Here is a 26,404-nt window from a genome sequence, read left to right as displayed (position 1 = left end):
TTGTGACACTATAGCAACGGTAACATCTGATGGTTTTAATGAAATCTGACAGTTCAGGTTACACTGCACACTTGAAACGCAATAAACACCTTGATAAAAATACTTCACAATTTTAAACCTTGCTTTATTGATTAAAATTTAAAATAGGTAAATGCAATTCTGGTTTTGCATGAGGCATCGGACAGGAAAACCCGCTAAATTTACAAATGGTAACAATACCTGAATGAAAAATCTTTCTTTGTCGAATGCAACATTAACTATCCATATTCTTTTTTACGGCTTATTAAAATATATTCTTAATCTTATTTTATTTTTTTTTACAGCTCGCAAACTAATATTCCGAGACTTTTCAATTATTTGAGGGTATTTTGTTTACCTTGAAGAAATACTTTAAGTTTTATTTAAGCCGTTGTAATAAATATTTCAAATAGCTAAGAAAACTGAATTAATGGCAGTCCACGACCAGTGAGGAAACTAATGCCCCGTCCACACTGTACTGATCCGTTTAAATTTGAAAACCCGTCCATACTAATCCGGATAAATTTGAAAACGATAAGCTACGTCGCACGTTGCAGAGCAGAGCTATTGTAATGCTAATTAAACCTTTTGTTTTTGACAGAGATGACATGACCATTGACGTCAGCGTTTTCGAAAAGTTCCGTTTTCGCCGTCCACACTTCACTACCTAGCTGGCCTTTTTTAATTTCTCACTTTGGAGACCGTTTTGAAAAGCTCCGTAAAACGCCGTTTTAGCGTGGACGTTTGGCCTATCCGGAGTAAACAAGATGCGTTTTCAAATTTATCCGCGGAATGTTTCTTTGGATAATAATCGTTTGCGGGCAAACTGAATTAACTTGAATTAAATGGAAAAGTGCCAGTTTGAATTTGATTTTGAGGTTCACGATGCCAGAATAAGAGATGTTGATACTATATACTAGATTGCTTTGTTTTAGCCTGCAAACAAGATCATATCTGCGAATACTGTAAACGTGCGAGTGTAGGCTGCCCGCAGGATAACTTTGTGCATTTTTTTTTGGGGGGGGGGGGAGGGGGGTTGGGGTATGGGTGGGGATACCCTACATAGCGTGACATAACGACCGGTGATCTGGATTCACGTTTTCATTAAATTTTACATATCGGATACATGCTCTTCTTTAAGTGTTAACATATGAAATTATTTTGCTTTGAAAAAGTTTTGTCACGGATGGTGTTTGGGTAAAACATTGAGCCTTAATTTCTCAAGTTCATCGTTCGCACTGTCTAAATCTTTGACAGCGTTAATAATCCTGGTTATTTTATGCTTCTTCTTTTATTCTTAATTTGAAGGAAATTTTGCCCATCGCAATAATGACTTTATGTGTAAAGGCATCGCTGCTATGCAGGCGTTTTTGATGGGTGAACGTTGGATAATATTGTTCGGGTATATTGTTCGAGGGTGAAGATGAAAGAACGAGACCAGAGAGGGGGCGGGGAGCGGGAGGAGAAAGAACATTCATTCAGCCTCACGCTTACTCCCTAAGCCGCTTTTCTGCTATCTCCCCAAGCCCCTCCGGAGTTCGAATCCAAGATGGCGCTCGTCTAAATAAAATGCGCTCACTCGCTAAAATACGCCTGTATTGCAGACTAACACAACACAAAAGGGGACAAATAAACCAAGGCTCGTTCTATCTTCTTAAGATATCTATGTGTCTTATTTTAAAAGCCCTAATACGATCACACCAACGCCCATTAAATTTTAAGATATTTCTAACTAATCTGGGCCATTATTACTAAGTTTTTCAACGTATGACGCTGGGAAGGCCCCCTCGACAGAGCCCGTTCTACCCACGATCCAACCATTGCCTTCGTCTCTGACCTGAACGACAATCTGAAAAACCAAGGCGGAAAAAAGCATTATGAGTGAGATTTTTTACTAATTGTATTTCCAGTCAATGTAAAGCCATGTTTTTTAAAAGCGCAACTGCTTTTGTGTTTAAATGTAAAGTGAAATGGCAACTTGGATAAAGTGAAGTAAATGAGGAAGCGTTCTCAAGTTGAATTCTCGGAAAAAAGATTTTCCGAGTACCCCCAACTCCCGTTGGGGGTACTCGGAAGGTCATGGGTTCGACTCCCGTTGGGGGTACTCGGAAAATCTTTTTTCCGAGAATTCAACTTGAGAACGCTTCCTCATTTACTTGCTTTTGTGTTCCCCTTTGGTGTTCGAGGTTTCTTTCTCCTTTTGCTCCAGGACTCTACAATTACAAACCACAACTCCCATCAATGGCTTCATCAATCACCCTACTTCTACCCCCAGGAGAGATATGACATTCCATATTAGCTGATAACGAAGAAGTGAGACTGTTTTTGATTCGTAGATTTTCCGTGCGCTTCTGACGTCTCCCTCGCGGAGTCGCGAGCGATTAAAAAAGCCCGCGATGAGAGATATTTGTTCCTCAAATGGAGTGGAGTCTTTTTTAACATTTTGAGCCTTGCCTTATAATGCGTGGCCCTGTTTCTTTAATCATTGCACTATGCCCCGTTATAACACAGAAAGCCGCTGACCTGATTTGCTTGAATCGTCAGCTCGTCTCCTTCTTGACCCGAGAAATCGAACAGACAACGAAGAATGACGTCATCAGGCGAAATGACCTGCAACCACGTCACAGAATAGCAAATACGTTAGCGGATGCTTTGGTGTTGACCAAAGTTCCTTAGCACGCTGTAGTCTAATCGCAGTATGATAGTCAAGTGTCTTGTTTTGAACACAAAATAATGACTCCGGAACCGATCGATCCGGGCCTCCCGATAAGAAAAGCACATGCAGTAAATTGCACTACACAAAATTTACGAACCATTGATTGAATTCTTTAGAAAAATGAAGCACAATTGATTTAATACCATCCGTGCTGGTTTTGGACGTTTCTCTGTTTCAAAAACAGCACGAACTACAATTGCATTACACGATCCTTTTAATTCACATACTGTGCGAATAATAGTAAAAGCGTTCTAGAGGTTACGGTGGAATGATTTCCATTACTTAGTTGAACATTCAAAATTCACTTATGTCCAGGATTGAACGTAAGTTTTGTTTAAAGAGTACTTCATGTTCGATTGTGTTATTTGACATTTCCATATTACTTCATATTTGACAGATTTTAGTGTGTTTTGGTGAACTTTTAATAATGAGGACACTTTGTGATGCCTGTCATGAGGAACGTGCATCTCATTAGCGTTCAATCCTGGACATATCTGTCAAAATTTAAATCAGATAATCATTCTTTATAGGTGGAATTTGACTGTAAAAAATTACAAGTCAAATTTGACCTTTGACTCATCAGCTACAAGACAAAGACTGGGGGACGGGCGGACAGACAGACAGACAGATCGGCAGGCAGACAGTCAGACAAACATACATACAGAAAGACAGCAAACAGAGAGACAGACAAACAAATGTTAATAAGTAGAATTGGACGTCATTTCTCCAATGTCTTGTCTAACATACCTGTACATACGAAGCTGGAAAGAATCCAGTTTGACCTTTACTTGTTCCCTGAGTAATACAAAACTGTGTTAGTTTATTAAATCTTACAACGATGAAACAATGCTTTATGATAGCCCGAGAGATTAAAATTCACACTGATGACACGAATTACAGAGAGCGCTCTGTCTTAAAGGGGTATTGGTATTCAGAAGGGTCTTTCAAAACATCTCGAGCAGACTCATCTCATGGCTGATTCACGTACTAAGTATTTCTACTGTGCATGTAAGTATGTGAAAGGCGTATAATTTTCTATGGAAGCTGTACATATAAGGTATATATGTATAAATGTATGTGGTGAGGGTTTGGGCCTAGCTCGGGGCGGAAAATAAGAGACGTTTATTTATATGTAAAGTATGCGTCACTCTATGACTCTTATATGACGGACTGTTTTGGACATACAATGAGAAAGAAACATCAAAACTTACTTCCCACCAGTTTTCATCTGCGCTGTTGATAACTTGAACTTTATCCCCAGCACTGCAACACAACATCAAATGTTTTACAGTAAATAATAAAGGTGGTACATTTTAACCTCGGTGATAAATAGTGAAGATGAATTTTTTCAACAATGACACATGCATGGGACAAAGAACAATTCTGAGTCCCCGACGGGAATCGAAGCCCAGCAGTATGCAGGACGCGTGTCACATATCAACCTACAATCCTAGACAAAAATCCTTGGGACACTTAAAGAAATAGTGCTCATTGACCATTCCCTTTGCATTAAGAACGCATTGTTTAATTTTCCGAGCCCCCCTTTCCTCCCAAAACAATGTTGAGATATTGTCCCACGGTATGATGGATAGAAACCAACATTGAATTGGGGGTGGGGAGGGGGAGGTCAATACAATGTCAATTTTTCGTCGAAGTGGTTAAGTGTCCCAGGACTTTTGTCTTGGATTGTATTTGTGAGCTCGGTACTGAACTCGCTATTTTGGGCTGTAACGCGATTGCACATGTATTATTTCAATGAAATATCAACGGTTTTAATGCAAATTTAGGTCCACGGCATAAAAGACGTGACACGTGACATCAGAAAATAAGGGGGGAGGGGTGGGTGAATTATTAAAAAAAAGGCCAGAGAAACAGGGCTTATTTGGATTTGTGGTCGCTCTAACTGTATCTTTGTATAAAGAGGAGAGTGTTTTGTGACAAAATCGATTAACTCATCACTTTTTGAACAGATTCGAGTCAATAGGGATAAATATATCGCCTTACCAGACATGAGGACTATGTCGGAAAGCCCCCAAAACGATATCTTATCGCAACAAAACAAACTTGACAGGGTTTCTACAGCGATTTTTCTTCTCAAACAGGCAAATCTCTTTTTGGTCATTGAAAAGAAACCATTCTTTTGGCTGTTAATAATTGAACATGTCTGTTCAGCTGAAATTTGACACGAAGATAAGTGCCACTGTTCTGTTGTAATGAGATAATGAGATACGCTAACATTTCTCACAACAGTACTCGCCACTGTTTTCCGCTTTTTTATGCCCTAGCTCAGAAATATATGCGTGAAACGCAGGTAAACCGATTGAATATTCAAATAGGAACCCTTTATGAAGTATTCATAAACGATGCTAAACGTTTTGCTCAATTTCTCACAGTACTCGGTGAACAAGCGTTGAGATAAATAATATATGCTAATTATTCTACTCTTGGTTTACGAGTGAGTACTGTTAAAACAGTGATTAAACGAAGAACCAGTTACAACTATCGAACGTCATGGCATTGAATACACTATTCTTGATATGCTGAGATGAAAACCCAATCAAAATGAGCACGTTCTAAATATTTTAGCCCAAAGAATAATGCGAGTACTGTTGCGTTTCCGGTCGAGCACTGTTCAGGGTACTTACAGTTCTGAGAGGAAATATGATGGTTTTGAACACTTAGGCGCTGTTTCTTGGCAAAGAATAATAAAGATGGAAATCAATAACGATCCCTGACATTGGTGTACCATGTTATACTGAAAAGAGTTCGCAAAGCTTGTATTTGGGCGCTCAAAGACTCACAAAAGAAAGCAACAGAAAAAACAGTCAATTTCTCCCAAGGAACGGATTCCATCAGCTACACTTTGTGGCTCGAAAAGAACTCCAAATAGAGCTTTCTTGTTACGTGCTGTAACTGTTCACAAACATTTGTGCAAATAACTGCTAGAACAAACATATTTTAAACCTATGCAACCTTCTTTCGGACGCAAAGACAATCCTAGACAAAAATCCTTGGGACACTTAAAGAAATAGTGCTCATTGACCATTCCCTTTGCATTAAGAACGCATTGTTTAATTTTCCGAGCCCCCCTTTCCCCCCAAAACAATGTTGAGATATTGTCCCACGGTATGATGGATAGAAACCAACATTGAATTGGGGGTGGGGAGGGGGAGGTCAATACAATGTCAATTTTTCGTCGAAGTGGTTAAGTGTCCCAGGACTTTTGTCTTGGATTGTATTTGTGAGCTCGGTACTGAACTCGCTATTTTGGGCTGTAACGCGATTGCACATGTATTATTTCAATGAAATATCAACGGTTTTAATGCAAATTTAGGTCCACGGCATAAAAGACGTGACACGTGACATCAGAAAATAAGGGGGGAGGGGTGGGTGAATTATTAAAAAAAAGGCCAGAGAAACAGGGCTTATTTGGATTTGTGGTCGCTCTAACTGTATCTTTGTATAAAGAGGAGAGTGTTTTGTGACAAAATCGATTAACTCATCACTTTTTGAACAGATTCGAGTCAATAGGGATAAATATATCGCCTTACCAGACATGAGGACTATGTCGGAAAGCCCCCAAAACGATATCTTATCGCAACAAAACAAACTTGACAGGGTTTCTACAGCGATTTTTCTTCTCAAACAGGCAAATCTCTTTTTGGTCATTGAAAAGAAACCATTCTTTTGGCTGTTAATAATTGAACATGTCTGTTCAGCTGAAATTTGACACGAAGATAAGTGCCACTGTTCTGTTGTAATGAGATAATGAGATACGCTAACATTTCTCACAACAGTACTCGCCACTGTTTTCCGCTTTTTTATGCCCTAGCTCAGAAATATATGCGTGAAACGCAGGTAAACCGATTGAATATTCAAATAGGAACCCTTTATGAAGTATTCATAAACGATGCTAAACGTTTTGCTCAATTTCTCACAGTACTCGGTGAACAAGCGTTGAGATAAATAATATATGCTAATTATTCTACTCTTGGTTTACGAGTGAGTACTGTTAAAACAGTGATTAAACGAAGAACCAGTTACAACTATCGAACGTCATGGCATTGAATACACTATTCTTGATATGCTGAGATGAAAACCCAATCAAAATGAGCACGTTCTAAATATTTTAGCCCAAAGAATAATGCGAGTACTGTTGCGTTTCCGGTCGAGCACTGTTCAGGGTACTTACAGTTCTGAGAGGAAATATGATGGTTTTGAACACTTAGGCGCTGTTTCTTGGCAAAGAATAATAAAGATGGAAATCAATAACGATCCCTGACATTGGTGTACCATGTTATACTGAAAAGAGTTCGCAAAGCTTGTATTTGGGCGCTCAAAGACTCACAAAAGAAAGCAACAGAAAAAACAGTCAATTTCTCCCAAGGAACGGATTCCATCAGCTACACTTTGTGGCTCGAAAAGAACTCCAAATAGAGCTTTCTTGTTACGTGCTGTAACTGTTCACAAACATTTGTGCAAATAACTGCTAGAACAAACATATTTTAAACCTATGCAACCTTCTTTCGGACGCAAAGACAATCCTAGACAAAAATCCTTGGGACACTTAAAGAAATAGTGCTCATTGACCATTCCCTTTGCATTAAGAACGTATTGTTTAATTTTCCGAGCCCCCCTTTCCCCCCAAAACAATGTTGAGATATTGTCCCACGGTATGATGGATAGAAACCAACATTGAATTGGGGGTGGGGAGGGGGAGGTCAATACAATGTCAATTTTTCGTCGAAGTGGTTAAGTGTCCCAGGACTTTTGTCTTGGATTGTAGTAACTGACCCAGCTCACCACGAGTCTCTCGTAGCTCAGTTGGTTAGAGCGCCCAACCGGTATCTGGGAGGCCATGGGTTCGATTCCCGTCCCATGCTCTTGTCATTGTTGAAAAATTCATCTTCAAATGTTTTACACTTTAAATAAGTGGCTGAGGAGAGGTACTGTGAGATTAAAGAGTCTTACCCAAGATCACAACACAATGACCCCCGGCCATGGCTCGAACTTGGACCACTCGATCCGGAGTCCAGCGCGCTAGCCATTAAGCCACCACCTTTGGCTAGCTAATGCTTTTGTATTCTGAGGGCATTCATTTTTGCAAGTCTTTCAAGGAACATGAAAATTAAACTTGTGAAAATTGATGAGCAGAACTGGTTGGCACGCCGCAAATCATTCAATGCACGTCTGTGAAAGGTTTTGTTCAACATGGACCCCGCATAAAAGAGATCGTGAATTAATCAATTACACCTTGTGATTTCAGAGTTTCCTACCCTACATGCACTGTAATTTGGGGGTAAACAAACAAATCAAAGGGGCATGTTCTCACCTTAGTTTAAGATCTCCATCATTTTCGCCATCAAAATCGTAAAGAGCCACACAACACTTCTGAAAGAACAGAGAAATGTCATTAAAAACGAACGAATTTTCAGCTAATTGTGGGCACTTTTAAGACTTTCTGTCGGCCGTTATGCTTTGCGTGCCTAGTACTGAGAGGTTTTCGAATCATACGAAATTCTTAAAGTTTTGCATTGTTTCAGAAAGGCTATAGAAATCACCTTTTATCTAAGCCATCCTTGTAGAGATATACTTTAATGGAACTACGAATCTAATTTTTCGATGTAATTCCCGAGCTGATTGGTTAAGACCACCGGTTACATTACTGAGAAGCATAGTGCCGGTCCGAGAAAAATGTCCGGATGGATAGTGCCCGCCCGTGAAATTTTTTGCAAGGCCTGCAGACAAAACAACCCAACTAAATTCACTGCATTTAGTCGGTTTCTTGCCTGGTTTTGTTTCGTTTGTTAAATTTCGGCTTTCAACTGAGTTTTTTATCCTAAAAGTAAAAAAATAATTTACGATGCTCGTTTTTGACTGGGAGCGCGGAAGAAAATTTAGTGGTGAACAATAAAAACAATAGAGTGTTTCTGTCTCGGAACTATCGGTCTGATAGTTGCCCCTTGGAAATCGAAGCTTCGCTTCTCGGGCTAATATTTGTTTTAAGAACATCAAATTTTCGCGGGGCAACTATGAGACCGATAGTTCCTCGACAGAAACACTCTATTGTTTAAACAGAAAACAGTGGGAGAACCAATCAGATTCGTGGATTTCCAATAGAACACAAATGAGTTTCTACTAAAATTTGATAGAAACACGGAAAATGTTTTTTTTTTTAATTTATGTGGTAATGACTATCGTGCTACACCACAGCTGTCAAGTAAACACGGATAGGATCAGGTCTGAACACGTGTTCTATTTAACGTTCTTACCATTCCTGATGACGGAATCATCTCCTCTACGGCATCTAAACACCACAAATTCAAAATAATTGTAAAATCAGAAATTAATTACAGCAAGGCGCCCAAAAGTGTGACCACCTTTAATTTATTCACATTCTTCCGTGCAGATTTAATCCAATCAGAAGTCAACTGGAACCTGTCCTTGGTTTCTGATTGGATGGTGGTTGCACGAAAGAATGTGAATTAATTAAAGGTGGTCACACTTTTAAGCGCCTTGCTGTAAGACTACTGCTTAAAATAGCCTGAACTGTCAGTCATTTGCCTGCCTTTAGTCTCCTCCCCTCCCCTTCCATCCATCAGTAAATTTCACCATGGAAACAGAGAAAGACCGAGTGCTTCCCTTTCTTGGTATGCAACTGCTGAACAGAGCCCCTAACATCGAGACCAAGGTTTACATAAAACCTACGAACACAGGTCTTTTGCTCCACTACCAGAGCCATGTCGATATTCGATATAAAAGAGGGCTCCTGAAAACCATGCTTGATCGTGCATATCGCTTATCATCGTGTTGGGCATATTTTTCCGAAGAATGTGACCGATTGAAAGCACTGTTCTCCCGGCTGAAATATCCGGAACAGCTCATCAATACCACCGTCCGTTGTTTTGTTAGTTCAAAGACCGAAGATGGGCAACCAATACCAGCCACTGGCGAGAGTCCAACAGTTCGAATAGTACTACCCTTCAAAGATCAGGATTCTGCAGATTTTGTACGGAAACAACTCAACGACCTAAGCCAGAAAACGCGCACAGTCATTCAACCAGTTTTTGTTAGCAACAAAATCGAACAAAAGCTTAAAGTACAAGAGAAAAAACCACCTATTGTAAACCAGCAGTGTGTTGTAGACAGATTTCAATGCGACTTGTGTGATGCAAGTTATGTAGGATATACACAGAGGCATTTACATCAGCGCGTGGACGAGCACAAGAACAAAACATCATCTATTGGCAAGCATTATAGAGACAAACACTGTATTGTCCCAAATGACCTTGACAAACAGTTTTGTCATCAAGAAGTGCAAGAATAAGTTTGATTGTTTAGTGCATGAAATGCTAGTAATCAGAGAATTGTCACCATCTCTAAATGTCCAATCAGACTCAATCCGAGCCAAACTATTTCCGTGACATTGCATATTTTATCATGTTAATCTTAAGCAAACTTTTTCTGACAGTTTATTCTTTTCATTTTTTGTTAACTTGATAATGGAGTCATGACGACTCCGAAACGTCCGAAACAAATATTGTAAATATAACAGAAACTTGTTTAAAATCCCAGTTGGCAGGAGGCAGACCAGTTGGCTAATTAAAAATTGCGGACGAGTTGAATTCGGGACAACCAAGAACAATAATTCCATCCAGTGGCAGGGAGGAAGATTTTAACCCAGGACCTCCGGATTACAAGTGCCCGGTCCAGTGCTCAAACTACTAGGCCACGCTTGAGCTATGGAGGCAAATGCTACTTCGAGAATGATCAGCTTTTAGACAGAAAACTATTCACTCTGGACCGACTTTTGGGGACAGAATGAGCTACAATGTACTGTCTGATGCAAAATGACTGAGCAACTCTCACTAACGGAAACAGCAATATTTTAAAATGATGATGATGGTTTACAACTTCAGCAGTGCTAATAACAGGGAGGCAGGCAAAGAAGAATAAATAACAATAACGGAGTTCTTGGTAGATATATGGCTTATTGACCAAGCATGAGGTACACATGACTGGATATTTTGTGTGTGTCATAAACTTTTGAATGAACACGTATTTTAATAAGAAACAGTTGTTGCCGTTTCTTCCGTACCATAAACGTCGTGGTCTGTTCTATAAGCCGAAGTCACAGGTAGCGATGCTGAGGGACCCAGTGCTCTCCTGTGAGGGGGTGGGGTGGGAGAGTCCTCCACATCACTGTACACTGGGCCATCTGAGTCGTCCTCTTGAGTACGCTGTATGCGGAGTGACTGACCCTTTGTGGACTGTAAGAGATACAACAACATTCTAGTTACAATACTTTATGCAGGCATATACTGGGGCCTAATGGTTAACGCCTTAGATTTTGGATCGTGTGTCCGGGTTTATTCCCTAGCCATTTTGTTCTTGTAGACATCTTGCTTGACTAGAGTGCATTTTGTTCTTGGGCAAGACACCTCGCTTGACTAGAGTGGTTTTCAATCGAGTGTCAAAAATAGTTTGCTTTTACTTTTACTTCGCTTATTGATTGGCTCAAAAATCTCGCGCCACTTTCTCAGCCAATCTGAAGTAAAACCAAAACCATTGTGAGTTTGGACGTATGGAAAGGGCGCTATACAAATGATTATTATTATTATTATTATTATTATTATTATTATTATTATTATTATTATTATTATTATTATTATTATTATTATTATTATTATAGAACTGTAAAGAGAAACAGGAACATTGACATTTCAGGGGCGGATCCAGGGGAGGTGGATTGGGTGGCTAGCCACCCCCCTTGATCCCCAGAAAAATGAAAATAAACACATTAAAATAGAAAATAAGGACAATGACACTGGGTAAGGTGAAGAAAGTGTTAATATTTTTATCTAAAGTAAATTTGACATATTTGTTAACATCCACCTTCCTTAGCCAGGCGGCCGTTCAAAGTAACAGGAGATTGTCGACAGCCTGTTTTACGAACTTACATGTGGTATAACTTAAAAAAAAATACATTCCTTTAAGCTTTCAAGAGTTGTTTTAGCCTTGCTGGCATGATTTTCTTCTCCATATTAATCTTTTAGTGAGTTTTCTTACCGTTTTCTTCCCATCGAAGCGATTTCGATTCTCTCTTACCAAAATGCCCCCATGCCACTTTGCCAAGAGCTAATATTTTCCTCGCACGTGGGTGAGCAAAACAACGCATTCCTTCGTGAAAGCTTGTGGCTTTTCAACTTCAAATTTCTTTGTTAATTACTTAATTGAAAGATGTTTAAAGCTGCTCAAAATCGCGGAAATCATGTCTAAGAGGCTTCAAATTCTCAAAATTTTCTGAGGGGGCATGCCCCCAGACCCCCCCTAGGGGGAAGGAGCCTACGGCCCCATGAAATATGGGTCTCAGGCCCGAACTAATTTGGACTCCCACTTTCAAAATCCTGTTTAAAAGCCTGATACCCCTTACCCCTACCGCCATAAAAAAAACCTAGGGCTTAAACAAGATAGTAAACAAAAATATTGGCAAATAGCCACCCCCCTTGGAAAAATCCTGGATCCGCCCCTGCATTTATGATATGGACTTTCAAGTAGAGAATTCTCGTACTGCAATTTAGATCGAATATTTTTTTTTAATATATAGTTCTTCTTTTATTATTGCTCTCGAAGTCGCTTTTACTATTTTTCTACATTTTTAAAGACACTGTTTTTTATTATTATGTAAATAATATGTTTATATATAAAGTTCTTATTCGAATAGTCAAATCATTGTAATTCTTTTAGAAATTGGTTAATAAAGTTTTTATTATTGTTAATTAAATTATTATTATTATTATTATTATTATTATTATTATTATTATATTATTATTATTAGTTTACTACGTTTTCGTGCGCTTCGTGACAACTTTATGCAATTACTTCGAGTTTTGATTGATTAACTAAATTGTTAGTGTCCCTTGTGATTGGTCAGACTTATTACTTTGGCTTTAATTTTACGACACTTAAAGGGAAATGGTCAGCGTTCAGACCGCGCTGACCTGGACACTAGTTTTCACGTTTTGAAAAAAGTCCAAGTTAACCCGAAATCAGAAATACGCGTAGAGAACCTTCAGAAATCTGCTTCAATCTTCTCAGTGTTTTTTTTCTTCTAAATTTTCCCATTTAGTAAAACACTGACAAGATTGAAGCATATTTCTGAAGGCTGATTTTGAAAAAGTCCACCGTGGACTTTTTCAAAACATGAAAACTAGTGTCCATGTCAGCGCGGTAAGAACGCTGACCATATCCCTTTAACTTAAAACTGTTCTTTCGCCGTAAATGATCCATAAGTGCCACTACTCTAATAAGCGCCGCACCTTTACCGAAAATAATTTAATAAGCGCCGCTTAACACTCTCTTGTAAATAGGCATTTTGTTGGGTAGAGGGCGAAGAAAATCGGCAAGCGAAACGAACCGGAAAAAAGCGCGTTTTCCAAGGGAGCTCCCCAACGAGATATTCTTTCTTTCTTTTCCCTCTAAACCCCACCAGGGAATCTGTTCGCAAGCTAGTACAACTTACCCTATCACCCGGGCAGTAAGGTACATTGTCACGACATTTGTGATGGACACTCATTTTACAAGCCTTACAACGTTGGCCCTGTCGAACAAATCCTGTCAAGAAAAGGACAGAAGTAAATAAGAGACGAAAGAGCAACGCAACAACACAATTTACACTCGATTTGTACAGTTGGTGGACTGATCACTGCCATTTACAAAAGATTTTACTCCAGAAACTGTTTTACTGGAAGATAGCTAACTGTTCCAATTTAAGTTCTTTGGCAGCGCTAAAAATGTAACGCGAGAACATGAGATTATGGGAATCTGTCACGTTACATTACGCATTTTGCGATTCTAAAAGCCATGATAAGCCTCAGCAGTATGGGCCAGTGTGGTGTGACTTTAAACGGACCGTGTCACGGATTTAACCAGAATTTTGAATAGCCAAAATTTATATTTGCGTCGCAGGAAACCTTAAAATAATAGTCTATTTTAATTAAAAATTGCTTTATTAGAGCTGAAACTGTTAACGAGCATCTTTGACTGCGGATGGCTTGGATGGAAATGGATTGCAATTTGAAATAGTTAGGCTAACATTTTCAAGTTGCTTCTGCGCGTCTTCGAAATATCGATATTCATAGCCGTAGCTTGATTTCTATCTGCAAATAAATGCTATATCTTCCGTTAAATGTTCAAAGACAATGTTTTTCATAGGTAAAGTTGCCAACCACTTATCTCAGAACAGTTAAGACCAAAAAACTGCGAAATCCCCGTGACATAGTCCCTTTAACTTTGTTGAAAATCAATTGCAACCTGCAAAAACATAGCAATTACTGAAAGTAGTAGGTTTACCTTTTATGAGTCCCTTGCAGTAGTAACAAAATTTTGGTTTCTTAAATGTGTGCTCCTCAAACTGATGTTGTCCAGCTTTCCTTATTTTCTTTCCCTTTGTGCTGACGACGCTTTGTCTTTTGTCCATTTTTTCTGTGACACTCTCATCATCACTAATGGATTCATCTTGAAAATCATCTTCCGTGACTTGAAGTCTGTTAAGAACGTCTGCTGTGAAAAGTTTAGTCTACAAGGAAAACAAGACGAGTATAATCAGTTACACGTAACAGCAGGCAGGAGAGTTTTGCTTCACGATTTGTATTAATATTGTGATCCGCCTTGCAACATACATGTAAGGAGTGTGGTAGCCGAAAGGTTAGTGTGCTGCGATCTTGGCTACATTGTCGCGTTTTTAACAAATACACATGCAAACAACGGCGTTCTCCCATCCATGTTCACACTCCCAGATTAACTCCGTCCACCCTGGCTGGGCCACATTCACGTGGTGGGAGCATCCCCAAGGATCAACTCTACGGCGAGCTCCCTACTGGCTATAGTTGTACAGGCTGCCCCATCAAGGACACATGCAAGCGCGACATAAAAGGATGCAGCTTCAACACCGAGTAACAGTGAGCCTTTGCAACCAACAGAACCCTGTGGAAGCAGCAAGCGTCACAAAGACTGAAAAGAGGGGAGGCTGACAACCGAGATAAAAATGATGCAATAAGTGTCAGGAGACAAGCCAGTCATCAACAGGACCACCCAGGCCCACAACAGGCGTGACTTCATATGTGACGGCTGCAGCAGAAATCCAGGGTTGTCCTCTACAGCATCAGAAAAGGACGATCAACAACACAGCTCACACGACGCTAGTCCAAAGTTGATCGATGGATGCCAACCAATACACAAACCCATTGTCAAGCCTACCTGTTCCTTAGCAACAGAGCAGAGCCACTCTTTAACTCTCAGTTCATTCTTTTGCTTTAACAGATCCTCCTCAACCTCTGTGGCATTGCCATATGACGGGTTTTGTGAATAGCTTGAAAAAAATAAAATTAATGGTAGCGATTAATTGAAAGACATTTCCCTGTGAAGCTGTACTCGCTTCCGTGTGGTTCTGTTTATCATGCTGCACAAGGTGGCTCTAACTTCTTAGTCTGTGGATGAACCCTAGTTTTATGTGGTACTGTTTATTATGCTGTAAAAGGTGGTTCTAACTTTTAAGTTTCTGGATGAAACCCTAGTGTGTGACCATTCAAATGAGAGGTATAGAGCTGTACTTTCATGCAGTGCTGTTATGAAGGTTTTAACTCTAATTTTGACAATGGACGCGCAGCTTCCACCTTGAAACGTTCTGTCAAAGATAGGTTTTTCAAAGATAGGTTTTGTAAAATGTAAACGCATCATGCATGGAGACAATGAAAAGCCCTGACCAAACGGCAATGCTAGTAGACGCAAGTTTAAACCTTGCGTCCACTTGCGTCTCCGTTTGGCCAGGACTTGCGTGCACTAAATGCGTTGACTTGCGTTCACTTTGGTAGAGATAAAATTTGCACTTAAGTTAACGCAATTTTTTCACCGTTTGGCCACCCATCGCAAAACAACGCATTTTTTGCATTTCATTTCAAATACTGAATTGCACCTCGTAGCATTTTTAATGACTTTTTGCAAACTTGCGTGCACTTGCGACTAAACTTGGGCCACGCAAGTTGAAGTTGCGACTACTTGCGTCCACTTGCCTTACCGTTTAGCCAGGGCTTAACAGTCCATATTTTGTTCTTCTAAAACATGACGAGGGGAGCTCATCCACAAGTGCATTCTATTCAATTCCTACCTTTCTTGTAATTGTTTAAGAGATTTCACTGCTTCCTGATCCTTCTTAATCGATGTATCAAAGTTTCGTAACTGTAGGGTGATGAAAAAAACATGGATTTTAAATCATAGTTAATAAAGCATGCTTCTCTAGGTTGTTATAAATTCAAACGAGGTTTTCAAATACCCTTTGTAACTGACGAAGATACATGTATATGCCACATGCAAACAGGTCTTACAAATACATCGCGATCTTTCAAGAAATTGCGATTACTACATTCTATTCTCCCCTTAGTGACCACCTTTTAGGTGGACAGACTCTAGACTAGACACTTTTCAAAGTGGACACCCTTTCTAGCTGGAACCCCTCCCGCCTCTTTAAGTAGACACTTCTCTTAGGTGGAAAATTCACCTCACCCTCCCCTCCCCTCAGCCCCATCCATTTAACTATTCAGATTCTGAAAATAACTTATACATGTATCCTGATTAATTAAGAAACTAAATTGTAAAATGTACCTTTTTCTCGAGAGCGATATACTTTCTCTTTAAAACAGGTTCTGTCGCATCCACCAAATAAAGCTTGTTGTCTACTACACTCTACAAGGAAATATCAAAGAATACTTGATTATTTTAGAGAACACTGAACTACAATTGATGTAAATGTTTTGCAGTCGGTTAACATATGATTCGCACGGAGAAAAAAGTTTTAATTTTAATTATCCTGATCCTTATCTTTATTAATTTAATCCCTATCTCCACCCTCAGAAATCCTAGGTAGAGGGTAGGTATCTTTCCGAGTTAGATCTCATTTATCTTTCAGTAGTCCACACAAAAGCGCATAGTGCATTCAGATTTCTTCACTTGCACCACAGGAGCTGTCCAAGGAGATACCGAGGGAATGATGACATCATTATCAAGCATCTCATTAATTTACTTATTAATTTTAACCCTGTCTCCACCCTCTACATTAGTAACTCTAAGCTTGGCCAAATAGACGAACAAAATTATCCAACACTCACTCATCAAAAATGCCTGCATTTCAGGCTAGCTGCATACAAACTCTGCATTTTAACCAATAACTGGCCACTTTTTCTGGTCCATCCTCACAACCTTCAATTCATGGCCACCTTTTCCGAGCAGACATTTTTTCTGGTATCAAGGATGTGCCCTTTCCATCGGTCTGACGCTCAGTTATAATTGTAGCGTTACAATAATACTTTTTTTATTATTTAAAACTGCATGACAAATCCACATTACAAGTTGTGTTCCTCACCAGTGACTGGCTCTCCTCTGGTTTGTGAAAACTCTTGGCTGGTGGAGTGAAGGCGCCTGGATTGTTAGCTTGAACGAACGTTGATATGTCTTCCTTGGTATTCATGAGCTGAAACATGCCTTGTATGCTCTCCAATCTCTGCACACTCTCCACTATCTGGCAATGGAACAATTGGCAAAAACAGTGAAAAAAATAATAAAAATCTGTTGATAGAAAAATGAATAATGACAGTGCTTTAGTAATAACAGTTAAGTTTTGTGCACACGAATGTTCAGTTTGGTGTGGACATCTATTTTTGTGCGGACATTGAGTTTGGTGTGGATGTTGAGTTGCAGTATAAAATAACTTGCACCTCCCAAGGCATGCAAAGCCTCAGAAATCCTAGGTGGAGGGTGGCTATCTTTCCTAGTTATCTCATTTATCTTTCTGTAGTCCACACAAAAGCGCATGGTGCTGTCAGATTTCTTCACTAGCACCACAGGAGGTGCCCAAGGGGATACCAAGGGAATAATGCCATTATGAAGCATCTCATTGATGTCCTTATAATTTAATCCTCGTTGGCTGGGGAGGTGCGATAAGATCTAACTTGTATTGGGAGGTGTCCCCTCACATTAATTGTATGTTTGAACATTCAGGTTTGTGTATACATCAGATTTGTGTGGAGTTCTGTTTTGTACAGACAAGTTTTTTTGTGTGAACTTTTAGTTTTGTGTAGATATCAGTTTGCGTGAAGGGATTTTGGTGTGGACATGCAGTTTTGCATGGACGACAAGTTTTTTTGCAGATGTTGAATTTGGTATGGACATTCAGTTTTGAATAGACATTTAGTTTTGTGTGGTGGACCGTGGTTGTTTTGGGTGGACATTCAGTATTGAGCAGACGTCCAGTTTTGTATGGATATAGAGTTTTGTGTTGAAGATGAGTTTGGTGAGGAGGTTCAGTCTTGTGTGGACCTCTTGTTTTGTGTGGACTGTCTCTTTTGTGTACACTTAAACTAGTTTTGTATGGACATTACGTATTGTGTTGGTGTTAAGTATATCACATGTTGGTTGGATTAATGACAAAGTGAATTTCTGTTTGGAAATCAAGGGTTGTATAACACAGGGAAGTCCTTAAAGGTGATAAATGATCATCGCAGTGAATTTCGAATTTATTAGCAATTGGAATAAAGAACTCTGATTAGTCCTTGTTGGTTGCAAATTCCTGCACCATTTTACAAGTTGTGGATCGTTTTTTCTTTGATGGTTGCCAAGAAAATCACTTCAATTGATGTTGTTTTAGAGGAGATTGAAGATTTCTTTATCTACTTTGATGTTACATGTACGTGAAATGCATGTTAGTTTACACTTCTTATAATTAAGTCATTACATTTTCTTTTTCAATCTGGGAACAGTCACTGAAGGCGACTCTCAAGGACTCAGAAACATCCTCTTGAACATCCTGAAGGTCCTGTGTGAAAAAAACAGAAACATGGAGAGAACAACTCATCAGTGCACAGTTACGGTACAGATTAAAAAATATTTCTGTCTTTAACTGTACATGCACTTGAAATAAATTGATCAAATGACGAACAACCCACCCACCCACAAACTAACAAGTAAATATCCCTTTGTCAGCTGAATGACACACTGAATGTAATGAGCAACTGACTGACTGAACTACTGGAACTATACTAAACAACTGGCTGGCATGCAGACTAACTGTTTTTTAATGGACCAACCGACCAACCGACTGACCAACTGACCAACCGACTGAAAGACAGACAGACAGACGGAACGAGAGACAGAAGGAAGGGCAGATGAATAGGCAGACTTACTAGCCAGGGAAATTTCTCTACATGTACCTGAACTTACATTTAACATCTGCGGAAGTGTTGAAGAGTAGAACACGCCATTCATGTTATTGACAGAATTTAGCTGAAGTACGTAGGCATTGTGCGTATTGTGACACAGTGTCTGAACATGTTCTAGCTGAAAATAAAGGTAATAATAATTAACCAGCAGTCTGAGTCTCTGAATGATGTGTTAACAAAGAAAAGAGAAAATTAATCATTTTGACAACAGCCAAGAAGAAAATACAATTACCTTTGCAGCTTCTGCTCCTGTACTTTGTAATTTTGCTAGTTTAGTACAAGCATCTGAATATTCTTTATGGCACTAAATTAAAAAGAAAAACAAGACAAAGTTAGTAATGACTCACAATATTAAATGCATCTCTGAGTACCTTAAAGTACATGTAAACTGGCATGCACCATACAACATGTCTTTCTGAAATCTGCATTAAATTTAATTCTTTTTGCTAAAAGGAGGAGTCTAATTTACATGTAGACGCAGTGCTTGAAATTATTGCCACAGTAAGGCCATGAGCATTGTTTTTTTATTGAAGGGTAAAGGTAAAGTTTGTTTTGAGGCAAGTGGTCTACTGTACAGGTTTCAGGCCAGAGCCTATCTCGGTTTCTGTAGCATGAAGCAACCAGGATTATTTCTTCTTTCCCCTGGATAGGATGTTAGTCTATCGCAGGGTTACCACCCTCCCCTCCCCTCCCACTGGGCATTTAATTCAGCAGTACCCACTTATACAAAATTATAAGAAGAACACAACGCAGTGACCCTGGCCAGGGCTGAAAACTGGACTGCTCGATCCAGAGTTCAGTGTGCTAACCATTTGGCCACTTTCTCTCAATTTTTATTGTGCTGCTCCAGAAAAATAAATATTAATACCTTTCCCACTGATGGTTTTTGGTATGAACCTTCTCTTAAAGTTCCAGTTAAACCTCATACTTTAATTTCCTTTAAAAGTTTGGCCTTTGTTGGGTAGTAGCGGATGTTCCTATATATATATATTCACAACTAACAACAAGGTGGATGTGCAGCTGGAACTACGAGCCTGAGTATTTATTGCCGTCATCATCAAGTACATTGTTGAAACATATAAACCTGAAACACTACTGGGACTACAAACCTGTGCACCGCCTGGTACAAAAACCCAAAAACCCAGTGGGAAAAATGGGAATGTACTCCCCAACCAAATGCAGGCGCACAAACCTTGTTGGGTTGTCATGGTAAAGTAAAAAGATAACAACGTGTGGAAATAAAAAATTGAAAAGTTCGAGAGCTGAGATGAATACGTATACATTACAACCATAAAACCTTATATACCTTCCAACAATAGAGTCAATTAACACCATAACAGCTCACATGCTTTCATATTAATAACAAACTATTTGCATTCTCTGTCACTGCCACTTACAGTTTAGTTCCGCCGAATGTTAATAAATTTATCTGTGACCACACATTGAAACTTTTAAGTACAGTACTGTCTGTTCAGTCATGTACATGCAACTGACCAACTGCCACACAACTTCCTCAATGGTAGAACTTATTAATTATAATTAATATTTAATATTTAATAAAATTAATAACGATTATAATAAAAATCTGGTTGAAACCAACATGTAAACACACCTTTTGTAAAACCTCATCTGCCTTGTCAATTTGATTTTCGCCACTATCTCTAAATGAAAATATCTGAAAAAAAAATTACTGTAGTCAAACTACTTGGGGTAGGACCCTGCAAGATGAAAGAAGGAGACTTGGTTTTGGCTCGTGGAAGGAGGCGGAAGGATAGTGCAAGGTGAAAGGAATTGACGTACGGCTTTATGCACCACCAGGAAGTGTCAAAAGGATGATGATGATGATGATGATGATGATAATGATAGTCAAAGCTGTTCAGCTCTTCTCATGTGAAGATGCAGATTTACTAAAATGTTATTTCTACAGGCATGTCTCAAGCTTTTTTGACCCCTAAAAGATGCTATTTCATACCTGATTGGTCTAGACCCCCTGCGCAATATGACAGAATTTTTTATTTCTTTGCATGTGCAACCATAAACAAAACCTCTCAATTGGAGGGTCCTGAAAGGGGGTATACATGTACAACATGTAACTGTGAATCCCATTTCCCATTTCCATATCCCAGTCCCAGTTCTACTGTTTATTTGTTGATGATTTTCAGTCCCAGTGACCCAAATCCCATTTTTCCAGTAAAAATTTGCCCAAATCGTAGTTCCCAATTTACCCCTTCAGGCCCCTCTCTTTGACTAGGAGACACCTTTTTCAAGATCTGCTTGGGAAAATGAATGTAGACTATTCACATGTTGAATATACAAAGTAGGGGACAGATAAGGAAGAACTAGCTATAGCTACGGGGCCCAGCCCAGGTTAAAACTGAAAACCTCTCATGGCAGCCATATTGTTTTGTGGAAAACACCATCTCGGTGCATCTTCAAGCAAATTCTTCTCAGCCCAGCTGTAATTTGAATTTGATTAAATGATGTTTTTCAGCTTGTTTGACTAGACTATGAATTTCTTCACGTTCATTATCTCAAAATAATGTCTTTTTATTAAGTCATTTTTCTGGAAGCCAAGCTACATGTAAAATCTTAGCTCGGAATGGGGCTGAAATTCGCCATGCAGTTGGTCCTTAAGTACAGTTGAATCTCGATAACTTGAACCCTCAATAACTCGAACCTCCCGCTACATGTAACTCGAACCATTTGTGATTCCCCTCCAAGTCATTTTTCACTTATTTTACCCTCAATAACTCGAACTCCCGCTAACTCAATTTTCCTTGAAGGTTCGAGTTATCAGGTTTCAACGTTAACTGTACTTGTAGTTAATTAAAGGTTACATATTGTACCTTCTTTGTGGTGGCCTTTCTCTTGATGACCTCCTCAAAGGCTGCAGTATTGATCTGTCTCACAAGACTGGATGATATCTTCAACATGTCCTGTAGAAGGTTGAAGATAAGATACAATAAGATCAGCATACCGGTACATGTATACCTGCCAACTCTCACGCCTTAGGCGTGAGTCTCACGCCTGCGAGTTAAAAACTTCAATCTCAGGCCAACTCATGCTTATGAACCAATTTCTCACGCCTAGTTGAAAAATGTGAGTTTTTACAACCATAACCGACACACTTTCCAAAAATAATTATGTAAACTCAAAGCAATGTGAGAAATGAAACCTCCATGTAAAATGAGTAATTGATGATCTACCTTTCCAGAAATCTCAGAGTTTTGACAAAAAAACCATTGCAAAGCAAAATAGTCCACGCACTGGGATATCAGGATATGTTCGGAACGCCTTCAGACAACTTCGGACATCTTTGGAATACTTCAGAAATAGTCGTATCGTCTTTGGAAATCCTGGCACTCTCAGGATTTAAAACTCACACCTTTGACCCAGAAAAAGTTGGCAGGTATTTATAGTACAGTATAAAAATAAATAAAATGAAACATCTATCTACCTAACTTAACTAAAATGACTAGAGAGCGATTTCTGCCAGTCATCAGGGTATTTGAAAAACCTTGCTTTGCAGGCAGATTGTTACATGTACATGTACTGCTCAATTGTTACATGTACTCAATTAAAATGTTTTATAACCTGTGCTTGTTTTTCATATTCTCCAAGCAGGGTTTCCCAGCAACTGAAAGCACTGCTTAAAGCAGATCTGAAAAAAAAAAAAATTAAATAAAGGTTATTTTAGAAACCCACTTTGTGAGCTAAAGGAACCCATTCAAGTAATCTGAGGTGCTGAGCCACTAGGATCAGCAAAGGCTTTTGCATTTACATGCCCTGCATAATAGGCCTTATTACGGTTTTCGATGCCATCTTGACGAGTAGGCAAAGCGGGTAGAAATTACAGTGTTGTATGGTAATCCAACGGCAAAATAATATATTTTACATAAATTGAATTCTGGACAACTTATGAATTGTACAGTTAAGATACTAGGCAAAAGTTTTTATTCACCAAGTCTGAAGTATGTAGCTGGGCTAGAAAGCATTCAGTTACGTTTTTAATTTCCCATACATTTGTCTGTATTAATTTTTCTCTGCAGATTTACATTTCAGGCCTTCGGTGAGTTGAGGCAGTTCGCGAGATAGTCAAATGTATGGGAATTTAAAAACATAACTGAATTTAATTATTAAATTATTTTAATTATTTATTATTATTTATCAATTATTTATATTATTTGTATTAGTTAATAATTATTATTGTTATTATTATTTATTAGAAAATAGCACAAAGTAAATACGTGCGCTGATTGGTTAAAAATTGTGTTTCTATAACTCGATGGAGACACAGACAGTTGTCGTAGACACGGCAATCAATATTCACGGCGCTGAAATAAGCAATGCAAAAATAACAACTAAGAATTGTGCCAAATTTTAATGTCACAGCTGACAAAAACCAGGTTAAGACTAAACAAATATTTGCACACTTGAAAACAAGCGAGTAAGATGTTTACAGAGCCCGCTACACATTCAAAAATAGTCTGTGAAAGAAATTATCGAAGCGGCTGACCTTTCAAAGAAGTATATGAATTGGCACAACTTCACTCCATTCTAGGCTTTGCAGCACTTCAGAACTATTCACAGCTCCTCAACAGGACAAGATATTCGTTCAGAATGCCGAGTTAAACTTCTTTTAACAGAAAAATAATGCACTTTCACCTCCAAGGTTCGAGACGCTCGATCGACAGCATCGGTCGTCAAACCATTCGGTTAGTTCGATGAAGCGAAATAAAGCCACAATTATTGACTCCTTCCAGTGTTGGACTTCAGTTAAACCATCGGCTTAGTTATTTCTCATAATTTCGTTAACCTTGGGGCCTGTTTTCTTTGTTTGTTTGGCCAAAAAACAGGTGAATTTTAGCCTTGAATCAAATGTTGAACAGTTGATTTATTTCTGTTCATCGACTCCCTTACTATGATTGGCTGATTATGTTCATGACGTAAAACCGCGAGGTGAAGAGAAACTACGTTTTGATGTTAAATAAAGCGCTAAATATTACTTTGATGTGCGTTATTTACTTTGTGCTGTTTTCTAAAAGAAATAGAAAACATGTTTTCCGTGTTTCTATCGAGTTATAGAAACACTCGTGAAAGTTTTGGAGAACTCGAAAAAGCTGTGGAAACACTCGTCTATCGACTGGTGTTCCCACAGCATTTCTCGTTCTCCCAAACTTCCACTCGTGTTTCTATAACTCGATAGAAACACGGAACATGTTTTCTATTTCTTAATTATTATTATTATCATTATTATTACAATGTATTATTTTTATTATTTATTATTATTAATTAATTAATTTATTTTTATTATTATTATTTGTATTATAATTATTTATTATTATTATTATTATTATTATTATTATTCCCACACCTGTCCTTCTTCATTTCGGAGTTCTTTTTTCTAAATGATTCCACAACAGACAGCAACTGGTTTCCTAACTGCTCTTTGAGAGCGGCCACTTTGTGGGCAAATTCGCCAACTAAAATCAAAGGAAAAAACACAACATAAATTAAATTTTTAATTATTAAAAGTTGATCATGAAACAATGATGAGGGCCATATAAATCCCATACATGTACATGATAACCTCTGAATTATACAGCCACCATGTTATATTGATAGGACCAATACAAAAATAGCAGGGAGGGGACTAACCCAAGGTGTCTGTCTTATACAGGTGTCCACTTCAAGAGAGTGTACTGTACAGTTGAATATTGATAACTCGAACCCTCAGTAACTCGAATCTTTTTTATTCCCCTCCAGGTTAAACCCCCCATAATTCCAACCTAATATGGTTCCCTTACAAATGTCGGTAATCAGCATTCAACTGTAGTTCTGCAGGTGGTTTATATTTGCCATCATAACATTACTTATACCAGTAATTGTTTTTCAGAAACTAAATATTACTTTCACAGTGAAATATTTTTTCTTGTTGTTTTAAAAAATGGCAAATGCCAAATGCATCAATCATGATATATTAATTTTTAGATAATAGTTGCCTTAGTTACCAAGCATAAATCTATGCGAATAATAAAAAAGAAAGACATGCACATGTACCAGCAATGTACTTTTAGTTTAAATTTACCTTTTCCTGTACATGTAGTAAAACTTCCCAGGTAATTAAATCTATTGGCTTATCAGTTAAAAACTGCAGTCCTTTGCCAGCATATTTTGCAAAACTGCCAGTATACTTTAATTAAAATATTATATACTGTCTGTAAGATAAACTTGGCATGTTCTCTTATTTGGAAGGCTTAAAAATAAAGTATATATTGAATTACACGTGGCTGTCAGTTTATGTGTACCCAAGGATGAGAGCCACAAAAATTGAAAATGGGTGAGGATTAAATTATAAGTCCATCCAGCATAATTATTCCAAACTTAATTTGAGAAAACAGAGTTCCATGCACATGAAAATTATGGATTTTGCACAAATCAAATAATAAATCCATAATAAATCCCTGTATTTAAATTAGTTGCTATGTGTATAATTCTACATGTAAATTAAAATTTCTATTACCGTATTTATTCAACAACTTATACATGTATAGAAAATATCATGAAAGCAAATAAAAAATTACTGATTCTTTCATCTTTTAAAAAAAGAAAATATTCTGTTACAAACAAAGAGCTTTCCTTTTCGAGGGCGATAATCTCAACACAATAGTTTACACACAGTCTGATATAGGCTGAGGTATTTAGTTATAATAGCCTGGAAAGTTAGCCTATCAATATAAGCATATACACCTTTTATACTTGCATGAATGAACAAAAAAATGTTCGTAGTTTACAGTAGTTACTGCTTGTTTCTTCCTTAATTTAAACAGACTAGCTTGCAGACACGATCGCAGAAAAAGTGATTCACGTATCCCTCGATTAGAATAACATATGCATACATTTGGTAAGTTCAGAAGCCAAATACATGTATTTTTCCATGAAAGCATTTAAAATATCGTTAATTTCCTAACACTTCGTATCTTTTATGGCAGCTTGCAGTTCACGTAGTTATTATTTTTACTGAGATCACGGATGTGTTAAGTAAATTTCAAACAAGGCTATAACGTAATAGATCGACTCTAAGACATCCAACTGCAGCAGCAAATCAGCAAGATATTTTTAGCAGCAAATATCTGTTAACGTTTTACATGCAAGCACGTATTCAAATGCACACTTTACCTGTTTTGAGAAGTTTGATGGCACTGTATGTATTAGATTTAAGAACTTCATTTAGAGTCGGATGTGGAATGTCCCTTAAGTGCCCTTCGCGAATCGTGGACATGATTTGTTTTGTACTAGACCAAGCGAATCCAACAAGTTAATAAATTTCACACTCACGTCGTTCCATAAACATTGCTCACTTGCTTCCGATACACCGATTGAGGATTCCGTGCCCATTTCC

The 26,404-nt window shown here is 38.3% G+C and overlaps 2 protein-coding genes across 2 annotated transcripts; one reads left to right on the top strand and one right to left on the bottom strand.

Annotated features, from left to right (window-relative positions):
- Positions 1 to 103: 103 nt before the first annotated feature.
- Positions 104 to 26,368, bottom strand: LOC144650403 (uncharacterized). The gene is made up of 21 exons (XM_078510070.1): positions 26,182 to 26,368; positions 24,377 to 24,485; positions 22,597 to 22,663; positions 21,849 to 21,938; positions 20,615 to 20,677; positions 19,235 to 19,306; positions 19,004 to 19,120; positions 18,519 to 18,599; positions 17,151 to 17,306; positions 16,394 to 16,474; positions 15,900 to 15,970; positions 14,993 to 15,104; positions 14,087 to 14,312; positions 13,257 to 13,348; positions 10,833 to 11,004; positions 9,007 to 9,041; positions 8,067 to 8,125; positions 3,946 to 3,997; positions 3,482 to 3,529; positions 2,542 to 2,628; positions 104 to 1,867 (listed from the first exon to the last, which is right to left on the bottom strand). The coding sequence occupies exons 1-21, from the start codon at positions 26,282 to 26,284 to the stop codon at positions 1,751 to 1,753; spliced, it is 2,010 nt and encodes a 669-aa protein (XP_078366196.1). The 5' UTR covers positions 26,285 to 26,368; the 3' UTR covers positions 104 to 1,750.
- On the top strand, positions 9,048 to 10,061 carry LOC144650406 (uncharacterized). Its single transcript, XM_078510072.1, has one exon. It carries the CDS (start codon positions 9,348 to 9,350, stop codon positions 10,059 to 10,061), a length of 714 nt encoding a protein of 237 aa, XP_078366198.1. The 5' UTR covers positions 9,048 to 9,347.
- Positions 26,369 to 26,404: the final 36 nt, after the last annotated feature.

This window comes from Oculina patagonica, chromosome 4, assembly GCF_052425735.1.
Source record: "Oculina patagonica isolate OP01 chromosome 4, crgOcupat, whole genome shotgun sequence".
Lineage (NCBI taxonomy): Eukaryota > Metazoa > Cnidaria > Anthozoa > Scleractinia > Oculinidae > Oculina > Oculina patagonica.
Note: the sequence above shows the minus strand (reverse complement) of the source record. Positions and strands in the feature narration are given on the sequence as shown.